Source organism: Mustelus asterias, chromosome 11, assembly GCF_964213995.1.
Source record: "Mustelus asterias chromosome 11, sMusAst1.hap1.1, whole genome shotgun sequence".
NCBI lineage: Eukaryota > Metazoa > Chordata > Chondrichthyes > Carcharhiniformes > Triakidae > Mustelus > Mustelus asterias.
The window spans coordinates 96309535-96326554 of record NC_135811.1 but is presented as its reverse complement, the minus strand read 5'-3'; the positions used below and the strand labels follow the sequence as shown (position 1 = coordinate 96326554).

The 17020-nt window shown below is 40.9% G+C and overlaps 1 protein-coding gene across 7 annotated transcripts in view; it reads right to left on the bottom strand.

Moving 5' to 3' along the window:
- The window catches only part of LOC144500698 (signal transducer and activator of transcription 5B-like), a 152233-nt gene that overhangs the window by 19889 nt on the left and 115324 nt on the right, over positions 1 to 17020 (bottom strand). For all 7 annotated transcript variants that reach the window (XM_078224030.1, XM_078224028.1, XM_078224025.1 and 4 more), the window contains 5 exons: positions 15497 to 15653; positions 13480 to 13569; positions 11149 to 11320; positions 5276 to 5412; positions 1136 to 1287 (listed from right to left, as the gene is read on the bottom strand). In XM_078224030.1, the coding sequence (XP_078080156.1) occupies positions 1136 to 1287; positions 5276 to 5412; positions 11149 to 11320; positions 13480 to 13569; positions 15497 to 15653 (708 nt within the window). The remainder of the gene's footprint in view (positions 1 to 1135; positions 1288 to 5275; positions 5413 to 11148; positions 11321 to 13479; positions 13570 to 15496; positions 15654 to 17020) is intronic.

The window sequence follows — 17020 nt, the reverse complement described above, 5'->3', positions numbered from 1 at the left end:
TGCCTACTCCAATCAGCTTGGATCATGTGGATCAAGCCCAAGACAGGACGTGAGAGCCCTGTCTTGTTAGCTTGGATCGGGAATGTCTCAACTTGTTGGGACTCTGAATTGGACTGGATTTGATTGAATTGGCATAAATAGATGATGGGCCAATTGACTAATGTTTCTGTGCTGATGCTTTTCAGATCACTCAAATCTATTTGCAGATTTGCTCTCCTATTTCTCTTCTGAAATAATAAACTAAAAGGAAGAAAAACTGTTATGGCCATGATACTCAACACAAACTCCCAATCTTGACTAATTATTGTGGGAGGAATACTAATCCATAGGGAGGAAAAGGTTGCCTTGCAAACTGTGGGACTGGATTTTCCTGAACCCACCACAAAGAAGGTTGGGGAAAGACTTGTGTATACCCTGACCGCAAGAAGTCATGATGAATGCAGAGCAGTTGCCCAGTAGTATCCAAATCAGAAAGGAACCGTCTGAAAAGTTAGTCTGCCATTGCAGCACTGAAATGTGGAAACCCAATTCAAATGCAGGAGCAAGGGGCCCCAGATTACCGTGTCTAAGCCAAGGTAAAATAAAGTTTAGGAAGCTGAATGTGGAAAAAGGTGCCGACTACTCAGCTATTTTCCTTCAAAAGAGGCATCAGTGGGTCTTCTTCATCCACCTCTGATTATTACCATTTCTCCCTTTCCCTGGGAAACTGTGATATGGATAGAAGACAGGGAAAATAGGTGGCTTACTAGGTCCCATCTACTTATCTATTGTCATTTACATAAGTGGCAGGCAGGGAACGGGCAGAATGGGCTGACTCGCAATATCCCCAGCATGGCTGGGATGGAAAATAGTAGCAGACTTCATCACCCAATTTCCTGTTTTCCAGGTCAGAAAGGTGAATCCAATGGAAGCAATTTCAAGCTTCTGAGAACTAGCAGCACACGTCCAAGGGGTACGGGAACTGAAACCATATGCCCAAAGTTTCTGCTTCGGGCAAACTCTGGGTTAACGGAAAAGGCTAGGGGAAACAAAATGGCAATAACTTGCAAGTGGTAGAATGTAAGTATTAAAAGCATGTTTTCTTGCAGTTCTACAATTGCGAAACATCTTTGCTGGCTGAAATGAGTTTTCTTACCATGACTGAAGTACATCCAAACTACCTTCAGACTGACCACCATTCCCTGCTAATTGCTGACGACGTTTCCACTGAATCAATTCATCATCTAAAATAATTGTCTGCAGCTTACGGAGCAACTGTAATGTCTTTTGGTGTTTCTCGGCTAAGTCCTGTAACAAGCACACAGTAGTTTACATTCTTGAGAGAAATTACACTGTCAGTGTGTACTGGCCTTACTGGTTTCTGCAGCAATATTCCAAGTTTTTTTCCTGGAATGAACAGATTTTTTCCAGACCTGGGGGAGGTTTACGCTGATGTTCTGATTTGCATTAATGTCAATGGAAAGAGGGCACAATTCCAAAGTTTGCAGTTGATATGCAACTCAGAAATGTAGTAAGCAATGAGGATAGTAACAGACTTCAGGGAGACAGACTTGGTAAAATGGGCAAATAAAATTAATGCAAAGATTTGTGAAGTGATACATTTTTGCAGAGAGAATGAGGAGAGACTGTAGGAACTACTTGGTACAAATTTGATGGGGTATTGGAACAATAGGTCCTGAGAGTCTATGTACACAAATCTTTTAAGTAAGAAGTCTCACAACACCAGGTTAAAGTCCAACTAGTTTATTTGGTAGCACGAGCTTTCGGAGCGCTGCTCCTTCATCAGGTGAGTCACCTAATGAAGGAGCAGCGCTCCAAAAGCTCATCTACCAAATAAACCTGTTGGACTTTAACCTGGTGTTCCGAGACTTCTTACTGTGCCCACCCCAGTCCAATGTCGGCATCTTCTCATCAAATCTTTTAAGGTGGCAAGATAGACTGAGGGGGTAATTAACAAAAAAACATATGGGATCTTTTGCTCCATTAGCAGATGGAGTACAAAGGCAAGGAAGTTATGTTAAACCTTTCAAATCACTCGTTAGATCTCAGTTGGAGAATTATATTCAATGATGGGCACTGCACTTCAGGAAGCATCTAAAAAAAAAACCTTGGAGTAGAAGCAGAAGAGATTAATAGAATGGCACTTCAATTGTGTGGAGAGATTGGAAAATCTAGGTTTGCTCTCCTTGGAGCAGAAAAGATTAAGGACATTTGGTGGAGATTATCAACACTATTCACGATTTTGAACAAGTAAATAAACAGAAACTGCTCCAGGTTGCAAAAATGTCAGTAATTAGATGGCACAGATATAAGGTAACTGCCAAAAGAGCCAGAGGTGAAATGAGGATGCTTTTAAGTACATACAGTTATTGTGATCTAGAATGCACTGCCCGAAACAATAGTGGAAGCTTATTCAACCATAACATTTAGAAGAGAATAGAACATAGAACATAGAACATAGAACATTACAGCGCAGAACAGGCCCTTCGGCCCACGATGTTGCACCGACCAGTTAAAAAAAAAAAAAAAAAACTGTGACCCTCCAACCTAAACCAATTTCTTTTCGTCCATGAACCTATCTACGGATCTCTTAAACGCCCCCAAACTAGGCGCATTTACTACTGATGCTGGCAGGGCATTCCAATCCCTCACCACCCTCTGGGTAAAGAACCTACCCCTGACATCGGTTCTATAACTACCCCCCCTCAATTTAAAGCCATGCCCCCTCGTGCTGGATTTCTCCATCAGAGGAAAAAGGCTATCACTATCCACCCTATCTAAACCTCTAATCATCTTATATGTTTCAATAAGATCCCCTCTTAGCCGCCGCCTTTCCAGCGAAAACAATCCCAAATCCCTCAGCCTCTCCTCATAGGATCTCCCCTCCATACCAGGCAACATCCTGGTAAACCTCCTCTGCACCCTCTCCAAAGCCTCCACATCCTTCCTGTAATGTGGGGACCAGAACTGCACACAGTACTCCAAGTGCGGCCGCACCAGAGTTGTGTACAGTTGCAACATAACGCTACGACTCCTAAATTCAATCCCCCTACCAATAAACGCCAAGACACCATATGCCTTCTTAACAACCTTATCTACTTGATTCCCAACTTTCAGGGATCTATGCACACATACACCTAGATCCCTCTGCTCCTCCACACTATTCAAAGTCCTCCCGTTAGCCCTATACTCAACACATCTGTTATTCCTACCAAAGTGAATTACCTCACACTTCTCCGCATTAAACTCCATCCGCCACCTCTCGGCCCAACTTTGCAACCTGTCTAAGTCTTCCTGCAAACTACGACACCCTTCCTCACTGTCTACCACACCACCGACTTTGGTGTCATCAGCAAATTTGCTAATCCACCCAACTATACCCTCATCCAGATCATTAATAAATATTACAAACAGCAGTGGCCCCAAAACAGATCCCTGAGGTACACCACTTGTAACCGCACTCCATGATGAATATTTACTATCAACCACCACCCTCTGTTTCCTATCCGCTAGCCAATTCCTGATCCAATTTCCTAGATCACCCCCAATCCCATACATCTGCATTTTCTGCAGAAGCCTACCATGGTGAACCTTATCAAACGCCTTACTAAAATCCATATATACCACGTCCACTGCCTTGCCCCCATCCACCTCCTTGGTCACTTTCTCAAAAAACTCAATAAGGTTAGTAAGGCACGACCTACCTGCCACAAAACCATGCTGACTATCACCTATCAATTCATTACTCTCCAAATAACTATAAATCCTATCCCTTATAATTTTTTCCAACATCTTGCCGACAACAGAAGTGAGACTCACCGGTCTATAATTCCCGGGGAAGTCTCTGTTCCCCTTCTTAAACAATGGGACAACATTCGCTAACCTCCAATCTTCTGGTACTATACCAGAGGCCAACGACGACCTGAAGATCAGAGCCAGAGGCTCTGCAATCACTTCTCTTGCCTCCCAGAGAATCCTTGGATAAATCCCATCCGGACCAGGGGATTTATCTATTTTCAGACCCTCCAGAATATCCTGCACATCCTCCTTATCAATGGATTAAATATTTGAAGGGAAGAAAATAGGGCTATAGGAAATCAAGAGAGTGGAATTAATTGGATTGCTCTAACAGAGTTGCCACAGCCAACAATGGACTATAACTATCCTCTATGCTCTATTATCTTATGCTCGAGGCTGGAGACAAGGTTTATTTTGGGGGAAAATATAAGGGGGCTTTTGCCTGCATCTGATAACAAGTAGAAATGTGTTCCATTTCCCAGCATTTGCATTCCTTAGCTGGATGACCACAATTATGCATCAATCACTATGTTTTAACCATACATTGCCAAAAATAGCAAATATTATTTTTCTTAATGACTCAATATCAGAAATAAATACTACAGGTGTATTTAACACATTAGATAATCCAATTAATGAGAAACTTCCATTTCTAGTTTTATCACTAATTTCTAACAAATTTGCCTGATTGGAATGATTGGATAAAAGGTAGCTTTTTCTCAATCACAGGGTTATGTCTCATTGGACTGCTAGAGAAATAGGTAATGCATTTGGGTGGTAAATTCGTGGAGAGAAGCTAATAGATAGATTCACATATCAGATATTTCTACTATTTCAGTTCTTATTTTACATGATTGGTCAGGGGATCAAAAGTTATGGGAAAAAGGAGGGAGAATGGGGTTGAGAAACATATCAGCCATGATCGAATGGCAGAGCAGACTTGATGGGCCAAATGGCCTAATTCCGCTCCTGTATCTTATGTGAAAGAACGGAGTGATGCAGTTGGTTGAACACACAATATTTGGATTCTTGTCATGGGATTCACATCCAGGCCAGAAAGTGGGAAATGTCTTCACTGTCTGTTGACTATAAGTACATGGTGTCAAATAGTTTGCAGCAGCATCAATCAGGTTCCTCCTGGACATGAGCTCCTAACACAAAATTGTCCATAATTTATCACATCGATAATCTCAAGATGCCACAAAATAGTCTGAAAAAACCATTAAATGCATTTGGGTTCTGAGGTTGGAGATACATAGTGGGAGGTGTACTTTGCATCTAATCCTCAGCTAAGTGATTAGTGCACACAGATGATGCCTGAAATGATTCTCTTTCTCATCTTCATGGACTTCTAAATAAAAAAAGTGATTTAAAATGCAATCAATATGACCACAATATCCAGCTGCTTAATGATACCAACATTAACGTTTCTGTAAAATAAAATCCACATTAAATGAAATTATGGACTTTTAAATACCAGTCTGTATTGCTGTAGTGTCTGGGCTTCTCGTTGTAACCAACTCTCCACTGACGTCCGTTTTTGTTGTAAGCTTTGCTCTCGCAAGATACGGTTCTGGTCTTGTGGACTGAGCTGAGCAAGCTGGGCAAGCTGGGCTAAAATAAAGAACCATTTCACACCACTGTCAAAATGGAAATCAATGGTCGCAAAATGTGCGACAGTTTATATTCAAAAATGTTAAAATATATTAAATTCGTTCTGTCTAAATACATATGTCTGTTTTAACAGCAGCGTAGGTATAATCAGAAAATTAGTAAGAAGTCTCACAACACCAGGTTAAAGTCCAACAGGTTTATTTGGTATCACGAGCTTTTGGAGCGCTGCTCCTTCATCAGGTGAATGGAGAGTTGGGTTCACAAACAGGGCATATATAGATAAAAACTCAATTTACAAGATAATGGCTAGAATGCGAGTCTTTACAGGTAATCAAGTCTTTACAGGTACAGACAATGCGTGTGGAGAGAGGGATAAACACAAGTTAAAGAGGTGTGAATTGTCTCAAGCCAGGACAGTTAGTAGGATTTTACAAGCCCAGGCCAAATGGTGGGAGTTACACGTAGTGTGACATGAACCCAAGATTCCGGTTGAGGCCGTCCTCATGTGTGCGGAACTTGACTATCATAAAATCATTAAATTAAATTGATCAGAAAATTAGCTCACACCTTCCCGCAAAAGAAAACAATCAAGAAGTTAGGCATTAAATGAACTAGCATCACAATATGACTTGAGATCACACATCTGAGTAAACATTAACTTGGGTACATTTCAAAATATGAATATTGAAATGCTACATCCATTACTCGACATAATCTTTCAGAAAGTTCACAAACTCCAAAGCAAAGAAAGAAAATATGGATTAAAATGCAAAACGTTAAATGGAGGAATAGAAAAAAGAAAAATTTCAGATACAAAAACTTTTAGGTGCAAGAAGATGAAGTTGCTAAAGCTAGAAAGAAAAACAAATGGGTTCCTGGGTTTTATAAATAAGAGCACAGAGTGTAAAAGGTAATGTTACCTCTGTACACATCATTGGCTGGCTGTAGTTAGAATATGTGGCCATGTTATATTTCGAGTGGCAGTGACTAGTCGTGAGTTTGTATCCATGGAGACGATAACAGTTGGCCTGTTGCCCTTTGGAGGTATGGGTTTCGTCAAGTGCAAGGACATCCACGTTGTGAGTTACCAGGATGTCCCCGAGATAGTCACACTTTGCCCAGGAATATCAGTCCAATATTAACTTGTTGGATTCTTGTGATAAGGCCGACCTGATGCATTGCTTGACCTGGAAAGAGGTACCTTGGTGACTTGAGTTGTCACTCTGAAGACCAGGAGATCATTGATTGATATGTGATCAACAGTTTTTCATGATTTATCACTTAACAGAGTGGGCCACATGAAGGCTACCACCTTCTACTAACGTGTATTAGCCCCCAACTCAAAATGGACGAAGCAAGTACCACCCCCCTCCAAGCACATCAATCCCAGCTATATATGTTGGCGATTTTAACAGTCACTACACTATGTGGGGTTATGAAACAAATGAACCTGATGGCAAAGACCGAACAGACGAGATGCAACTGGTCTTCAACCTCAAACAATGAACAACTTTTCACTCCACCCATTGACCATGAGGCATCAACGCAGACCTCACCATTTGGGGCAAAGACCAAAATGGGAGTACGCAGCACACATCCTCCACAGTATTCCCTCTGACTACCTCAACAACCAACATGGGCCCATCATCACCCCCGTCACTATTTAAATCCCTGTGACCTCAACAAAACAAATCCCATGGTGGAATTTGGGCAAAGCCGACTGGGACTGCTATTAGGAAGCTGTCTAAAAAGCGGTGAACCAAATCGCCGTGATCCCGGACTGGTGCCATTGATTTGTTGGTCTCTTGACAGCCGCTGCCAAAAGGAGCATTTTCTGAGGCGGCAGGGAAGAATACACTCCCTGCTGGACAAAGGAGACCCAGACATTTGTCAGGCACGACAATCAGTCTAGCAACCCACAGATTGCTATGGCCTTGCTTGAATCTCCAGATTCAGCCAGATGCCAGTGATGGATTAAGTGCGTTAAAGATTTGGACTTCACATACTTTTCGCTGTGCCTGGTCCCTCTCGCCTTGTCTTGGAGCCACTAATCCTAAAGAATACTGGGGCTCCAAAATTCAAGCCCAACTCCAAAGTTTCCAAATTAATGAAGAGTTAAAAAAGGAACTCTCAGCAAGAATACCGAGAGAGGGACAACGTTAATTATGCTGGACAATGACACAGATCCCTCCACGAGCCCCCACCAGTGGCTTGTGAAACTACACAGCAAAGTCATGGAATCGGGTGAATTCTAAAAGCATGGCAGGAGACATGTTCTGTGCCATACTAAAACCTAACAAGTTGATCGATGACCCAGCAAGCTACAAGCTGAAATCACTTTTGTGCATGACTTACAAAGTCCTGGAACGTACTATTCTACAGCAAATCAACAATGATCCCTGAAGAACAAGCAGGCTTCTGGCCAAAATGTGGTTACTGCAATCAAGCTCTTGCCCACTATACATTAAGGCTGGTTTCCAGAGGAAACTCAAAGCTGGTGCAGCTCTTGTAGATCTGTCATCAGCTTATGACATGGTCTGGATTAAAGGCCTAATGCCGAAAATCACAAGGTTCACCCCCTGCCCCAAAATACTCTGTCTGCTGTGGGTGATGCTGGGCAATAGACACCTATGTGTCCACCTTGGTGGTAAAGTCAGTTCATCTCAATCCCTCAACAACGGACTGCCACAGGATCAGTACTGGCACCAACACTTTTCAATGCCTACATGAGTGATGTGCTGCTGACAAAGTCGCGGAACTGGTATATGCAGACGATCTTGCCCTGGCAATGCAAGCAGCCACCTTCGGTGACACTGAGACCATCTTGAACAGGAACCTCAACATTAGGCCTGAGTAGTACATCAATACTTCCAGAAACGGAGAATCAAACCAAGCCCCCACAAAATAACCGTCGCTGCATTTCATCTCAACATAAATGCTAAACGTGCCTTGAATTCGATTGTCTACAACATGACCCCGGTCTGACTTACAACAGAGTGAAGCTGGACTGCATGCTAACATTCCACAATCCTCTGAAGAAGGTAGCCACCAAGAGAGAAGAGACAAGTTGATCCAGAAACTGGCAAACACCAGTGCTACAGAAATCAGTGATGGCCCTTGTGTACTCCAGAACTGAGTACCTTGCATTGCATGGACCAGAAGTAGCCACACTCGACCAGTTGATGTTTAACTAAATAATGCAATGAGAAGCATCAAGTGGACCACAACACCTGGCTATCCGTACCAGACTACAGCTATGTCTTCAGTTTATATGACAAGACTACAGAAACGGAGCCAATTGTCAGAACAAAGATAGTTAACACAGAACATAGAACAGTACAGCACAGTACAGGCCCTTTGGCCCACGATGTTGTGCCGAGCTTTGTCCGAAACAAAGATCAAGCTATCCCACTCCCTATCATTCTAGTGTGCTCCATGTGCCTATCCGGGGCGGCACGGTAGCACAGTGGTTAGCACTGCTGCTTCACAGCTCCAGGGTCCTGGGTTCGATTCCCGGCTTGGGTCACTGTCTGTGTGGAGTTTGCACATTCTCCTTGTGTCTGCGTGGGTTTCCTCCGGGTGCTCCGGTTTCCTCCCACAGTCCAAAGATGTGCGGGTTAGGTTGATTGGCCATGCTAAAATTGCCCCTTAGTGTCCTGGGATGTGTAGATTAGAGGGATTAGCGGGTAAAATATGTTGGGATATGGGGGTAGGGCCTGGGTGGGATTGTGGTCGGTGCAGACTCGATGGGCCGAATGGCCTCCTTCTGCACTGTAGGGTTTCTATGATTCTATGATCAAATAACTGCTTGAATGTTCCTAAAGTGTCCGACTCCACTATCACAGCAGGCAGTCCATTCCACACACCAACCACTCTGAGTAAAGATGTGTATGTGTCTGGTGTGTATTTGGATTTCCAGAAGGAATTTGACAAGGTACCACATCAAAGATTACAATGCAAGAGAACATGATGTAAAGGGAAACCTAATAGTCTAGACAGAGGATTGGTTAGTTAGCAGAAAACTTAGAATAGGAAAAATAGATGATTTTCAGGTTGGCAAGATGTAACGAGTGGAGTGCTACAGGGATCAGTGCTAGGGCCTACACCCTATACTAATGACTGAGCTGCTAAATTTTCTCTTGAGGTAGGAGAGCAAGTTGTGAAGAGGACATAAGGAGACTGCAAAGGGATATAGACAGGTTTAGTAAGCGGACAAAAATTTGGTGGATGGAGTATAATGCAGGAAAATATGAACTTGTCCACTTTGGTAGGAAGAATAGTGAAGCAGCATATTATTTAAATGGAGAAAGATTGCAGAACTCGATGGCACAGAGGGATCTGGGTGCTCGGGTACATATAGAAACAGAGAAATGAGAAGCAGGAGTAGGCCATTCAGCCCTTAAAACCAGCTCCACCATTCATTTTGATTGTGGCTGATCATCGAATTCAATATCCTGATTCCCCCTTCCTTTTCTTGATCTGTTTAGCCCCTCGAGCTATGTCTAATTTCTTGTCGAAATTAGATAATGTTTTGCTCTCAACTACATACAAATCACAAATAGTGCACAGGTACAGCAAGTGATTATGAAAGAAAATGGAATGTTGTTATTTATTGCAAGGGAAATGGAATATAAAAGTAGGGACATTTTGCTACATTTGCATAGGGTGTTGACGAGACCATATCTGGAATACTGCGTACAGTTTTGTTCTTATTTAAGATATAGTTGCATTACAAGTGCAGAGAAGGTTCACTCGCCTGATTCCTGATTCCTAGGGTGAACCTCGTGTTGTGAGACTACTTACTAGGATGACGGGGTTATCTTATGAGGAAAGGGTGGGCAGGTTGGACCTGTAGCCATTGGAGTTTAGAAGAATAAGAGGTGATCTTATTGAAACAGTTAAGATCTTGAGGGTACATGAAACGGTGGATGCTGAAAGGATGTTTCCCTTGTGGAAGGCTATAATCAGGAGACACAGATTAAAAATAAGTAAAAATATATATACTTTTTAAATAAGGGGTCTCCAATTTAAGATGGAGAATTGGGGAATTTCTTTTATCTCAGAGGGTCGTTAAGTCTGTGGAATTCCCTTCTCCCAAGACCAGTGGAGAACTGAGTCATTGAATATTTTTAAGGCTGTGTTAGATAGATTCTTGACCAACAAGGGAGTCAAAGGGTATGGGGGTAAAGTAGAGGTCATAATCAGATTAGCCATAATCTTATCAAATGGCATAGCAGGCTCGAGGGGCCACATGGATTATTCCTGCTCCTATTTCATTATGTTCTTGTATTAATACACGCGTTGAATAGACACAAGTTTATCATTTCATTTTCTTGTCCTATTTTCAGCTTTTGAACAGACATAGAAGAGCAGACATAGAAGAACATGCACAATCACTCAACATCTCTCCTCTGTTTCCAAACGTCTTAGAGTGACAAATTGCTGAAAAACCGAATTAGCTAATACAACATGCCCACATCTAGCAATTGACTTACTATCTAATATAGCAATTTACACACAGAATGCCTTGGAGTAACAAAAACATTCTGTTCAAATATACAATTTTATTGAAAGACGGAATACTGAAGCATGAACTCTGTTTCCCTCTCCACAGATGCTGCCTGATCTGCTGAGTACATCCAGCACTTTGTTTTTCTTTCAAAAAGTGAAACCATTAAACTTCATTTGAAACTTCATTTCATCTGAAAAACCTTCAAAAATTCTAATTCCAATTACCTTGTATGCGTAGACTCTCTTGATACTGAATGATAAAATATTCTTGGGTATGTTGTAGCTTTCGTAGTTCATTTTCTGTATCTTGAGTCATTAGTCTTAGCTCCTCAAACGTTTGGTTTATTTGAAGGTGTTTTTGAGACATGGAATCCAGCAAACCTACTGGTGAACTTGGCTAAGGAAGAAATTTAAAAGAAATTTTAAATCTTATGAGTTCACTGATGCTAGCCCCATAATTTATTAGAGAATCAACCTTTTTCATCAATTCCGTTGCTTTTCTATCAACTAAGCTGGGAGACAAGGTTTAGAAGTAAAATGTTAAAAGGATCCTCAACATCATAATTGTTACCATTTCCCTTAACTGGATCAAAGTTTCCCAGATGTGGCCAAATTATTAGCAGAGAAGTACCTCATGTTTCTATCCACTGAATGTGGTATTCAAAGGGATGAAACATGTTAGTGTTAATCTTAATCCAAAAGCAAAATACTGCAGATGCTGAAAATTTGAAATATAAACAGAAAAACCTTGAAATACTCAGTTCAGGCAGCGTCTGTGGAGAGAAACAGATTTAATATCTCAGGTCAGTGACCTTTCTGATGAAGTTGCTTCCATCCCCACAGATTCTGCTTGACCTGATGTATTTCCAGTATTTTCTGTTATTATTTTAATGTTGTTTAGATATACCATCTGTATCTAAGGATACCTATCAATCCTATAATAAATGAATATTTATCCCTCAAACTTCCTTCTCAGAAGATAATCAGTCTATAAAAGTTGTACGAACACCACCTCAAAAATGAAGACTACAGCCAGGATTTACTGGGCTGCCAAGCTTTTTCCTTCCTTCAGATCTTCTGGGTGTTACTGTGCCTGAAAAATCCCTCAACCATAGATAACACTTTGATCCTTTCCAATAAAATCAGCATTATTATTTTGACTGTTGCAGTCACTCAGTATCAATAAATAGTTCATAGGAATGCAACTTCTCATTATTTTAGACCAATGATTCATGTTAGAAAGATAAAGCTTCAGGTGTAAAAGCTCCAATTTGATAGGGCAATTAGCTGTGTACCATAAAGCAAGATAAACTCCTGCCATAACATGTGGCACTTTACTTACTACACCTGTTTCTGTATGTGCAAGAACTGAAAACAACCAACATTTACAAACATGCAAGTGTGGTCATGATTTTTCCAAAAGCGTCCATCTCAACTAATTTTCTGACAAACACTAATCGTTTTCAATATTCTGTGTGTTCCTGAACCGGGTGCGAAAAGATTATGGGGGCTGGGGGGGGGGGGGGGGGGGGGGGGAATTTTCCCACCCTGCCCGCCGCCACAGCAATTGTAAGAGGCAGGGGGCAGACCATGCAAAGGTCCGCTGAGACGGGATTCTCTGTTTTTGAGGCAAGCGCGGCTGGAAAAATCCCACCCTATACTTCTTGCTTTCCAAATTGAAAACACATTTTGTGCCACTTCATGACAAGTAACATATCATAAGGCGCAACTTAGTCAACAAGAAAAAAAATCACAATACAGAACGTTGGAGAAAGGATTGTGATGTTGGTAAGTCTTAATTCTTCAAACATCATTTCTGCCTGTGGGATTTCTTGAAGGACAGAATTTTAAACCTTAAAAGATAAAACTTCTCTCAAATCAGTTGCGAGAATAGCTGTCTTACTTTTGATTGCTGCTCTCTCAGTCCTTGATCTATTTTTCTCTTGACCTCACTATTACTTCTGGCCTTATTTGAATCTACACATCTGCCGCTGAAACTTCCTCCAAGAAATTTTCTTTAACTATCTGAAAAGTCGATGTCCACGTTGCTTCAATTCCTGGAGATGCTTCAGCATCTCTCTTCCATTTCTAAACAAGATAAAGCTCATTAATGTAAACATTACCCTTTCCTGATTCCAAGATTTTAACCTTTTTTTTGCACTTTCTTTCTCTACTCTATCAACATTATCACAATCAGACTCTTCTGAATTGTCATTTGTTGCTCTATCTTACCTCCAAATAAAATATTCTATTTGCTCTTCTTCCTTCATTCTCCATTCCCATTACAGATATCAAGACAGTGTTAAATTTTCCTCAGGATCTCAAGAGTCACGATTTGCCTTAACTCCGAGTCTTCCATTCCTCTTAGTTTTCTTGCTTTTAAGCCAATCTCAGAGTCAGCCAATCAAAGACTCATCCTCTAAATTACTCCCTTGAATCCATCCTGATTTCACAATTCAAAAATGTTTCTCGAGTTGCTTCTTCCACAAGCGATTAAACAATGATTGAAAAGAGTGGAACAGAAAATAAGTTTCTGATCTCTAATCTGTTACTTACATTTGTAGCTTCTCTAATCAGCCTCTGTTCATGGTACAGAATGTGTTTGATTGATCTAACCAGTTCCAGTGGGCAACGGTCGTAAGTATTCTGGAAATAAGAATGAAATGTATTAAACCACTCAACCAATTTAACTTATTTTCCAGAATTGAAATATATGAAGATTAATGTTCATAGAATGGTCTAGTTTGGACCAGGGAGCGGCACGGGCTTGGAGGGCCGAAGGGCCTGTTCCTGTGCTGTATTGTTCTTTGTACCTTAAGTAGTACACAATTCTCAATCTTCCACATATGACAAATGATTCAAAACTAAAGTGCATTCCTTTTTCATAATTTTTCCACTTGACAACATCTCATCAGTATACGATTTCATCGTGGCTGGAGCTCTCCGCTCCTCACCCAATGACCATCACTTAAACCTTAGCTACAACAATTAACCTTTTTTTGCGCTTTCTTTCTCTATTCTATCAAGATTATTGCAATCATACTCCTCTGAATTGCCACTTGTTGCTCTTTCTTACCTCCAAATCTAATATTCTATTTGCTGCTCTTCCTTCACTCTCCATTCCCATTACAGAAATCAAGGCAGTATTAAATCTACAACAGCGAGTGTTGGCAGATCATTTGACTATGGGAGGCAATGTACCCATGTCTCGGTCTGCTCCAATCCAAAAACCATAATGGGTTTCCTTTCATCAAGAGATCAATCAGGAGTGGAAATTGTGGCTGATCATTTTCCTCCCCAGCCTGGGAGTACTGAAGCAATCTAAGTGCTGCACAACTGAGACCAGGTAACTCGGCACAAATCAGAAATCAAAGTTAGATCTTCTGGTTTATCTGGCTTAAGTGGCGAACTCAGTGACTGTGACGTTTTTTTAAAGAAACCTGACCGATGGATTTCCAATGGGAATATCGAGACCGAGAAGAAGAATTGACCAACTGGGGGACGAGTATTTGTGGAAGGTGTAGGTTGTGGATAAGGCCATGTGCCTTGGTCATTGTTAGGTAGGGGCTGGTGTTTGGGTGAAAGTCAAGATGCAGAATGTAGTTTGGATATATAAAACTTTGAAGTATAACATAAATAGACATGCTTTGAAAGAGGAGGTCTGCTAAATTTACCAAACCAAGTATGCAAAATCTTCTGAATTACCGAGCATCACAAATAAGAGTTGTTATCGTGTCAGTTCTTTGTATATTTCAATGCTTTTTCTTGTAATGGTTTGGGAAACACTACAGCTTTTAGTCTCAAAGATCAAGGTTCAAAAGCAAATCAGAAGTTGAGAGGTATGTAATAAATGGGAGGTAGCTAGACAGCTGTGGCTGAGACAGGGTGTGGAGGCTGAAAAATGAGAATGCTAAAGCTTAATTTATATTTTGGGACTGGTGAATCAATCCAATGAATGTCAGACAAATTAATATGAATTCTGCCTGATTGTTTGCCCAGAGGGAGCTCACACCTGGAGTACAAACTATTCAGAAAATTGGTAAGTTGCGTCATACTGATTGTTCCAACAGCAGAGGAAGTTGTTGTTGATGCCATTTTCATGATCAACTTTGCAATTTGTTGCATCTTGGCTGTGCGGGTAATGCTTTTTGCTTTGAGATATATGGTAAAAGGAGTGAGGTACTGTCATTGTGCATGTATCTTGCAGTTTTTCCCCCACTGAGATTTGACTGGGAAAACAGAGAATTGGAGATAGTGGTAACATGATTGTTGAGTAACAAATTTCTAACAAAATAACCAATCATAAATAGAAAACAGTCAAACAATGGAAGAAAATAGGCATATATTTGACAGATGTCAGACTGAATAAATTATGAAGTAGAAGGCAAAAAGATTCTTGCATATTTCTATTAGCGAATGGAATACATGAAATTGCTAATAATTTAACAAACAGTTTGGGGTCATACATCTGTATTTAAATTAAAATGTAAAATATAGCAATCAATTCATCAGTATCTGGACTCTCAAGCATGCACAAACATGCTTCCTACAAATGCAGAATATTTCCACCTACCTTTAACTGAGTGGCATAATTCCCTAATTTCAGCTTTAATACAAAAACGTCTTCCCCCATTAGATGATCAGCTTTCTTCTGTAACTCCTGTATCAAGGTCTCAAGCAGTCTTTGTGCTCGAAATTCATCCTGTGGATTTTCCAAATCAATCGAATCCCTGAACGGCAATAAGGTAAAGTTGCAAAAGAAAAGTTCAGGGGAAACTAAAACATTTCAATTACTGTATTAAAAAAATATTGCATTGCAGAATTATACAAACTTCAGTTTTCATCTTGAAGATATCAAAAAATGAAGCTTGCATTTGTTTAGATCAGTGAGGGAGTAACAATTGTTTGATCTGCTAATGCAATTCAAAGGTTCTTTGTAAGCCCAATAATATTAGCCAAGGCAACCTCTGAGAAACTCATCCATAAACACCAAAGCCATCAGGCCATTAGGATTTAAAAAAAAATATTTTGTTAACTTTGCCAAACATTTGTAGGAATTCAAATGATTACTTTTAAATTTTTGTTTTGGGGGAAAGAAAATTCACATCTGGCAGGAAACAGGCAATTTATAGTAATAGTGGACAATAGGGCGGCACGGTGGCACAGTGATTAGCACTGCTGCCACACCAGGTCCCAGGTTCAATTCCGGCCTGGGTCACTGCTTGTGTGGAGTTTGCACGTTCTCCCCGCGTCCGTGGGGGTTTCCTCTGGGTGCTCCGGTTTTCTCCCACGGTCCAAAGATGTGCGGGTTAGGTTGATTGGCCATGCTCAATTGACCCGAGTGTCAGGGGGATTTGCAGGGTAAATGCGTGGGGTTGCAGGAATAGGGCCTGGGCGGGATTATGGTCGTTACAGACTTGATGGGCCGAATGACCTCCTTCTGTACTGTAGGGATTCTATGACAACACTGCGTTGCTGCAAGAAAATCCTTTCAGTATTTTAAAACTAAAACACAACAGCACAAGTTTGTGGTGACACAAATTATGCCGTGGCAACTCTAAAGAGTATTTAAATTTAATAGCAAGACTAAAGTCTCAATAAAAGTGAACTAAACAACTTTACATTCAAGTTATCCCTCTCTTTTGAAGTGAGACTAATGTTCAAATATATTACTGAACAGGAGCTTTCATATTTTGCTGTGCAGTGCTGCCACAGATGCCATCTTTCAGATGAAGCATTAAATCGAGACCCCTGTCTATCCTCAGGTGGATGTGAAATATCTCATGGCACTACTTTGAAGAGAAGGAAGGTTTGCTCCAGTGTTCCCCAGTATGCACTGCTCAGCCAATAATGCACGAAAACAGATTTATCCAGCCATTGCCTCATTGCTATTGTGCAATGTTGCTGACAAAATTAGCTCGTGTTTTTTTTAAGATGACATTAACAACACTTAAAAAGTGCTTCATTTGTAGAAAAACAAATAAAGGGCATAATGAAGTAACTTGTGTTTGGATGGCACGTTTCACAAGCTCAACATGTCTCAAGGTGTTTTGCAGCCAATTAAGTACTTTTGAAGTGTAGTCATTGTTGTAATGTA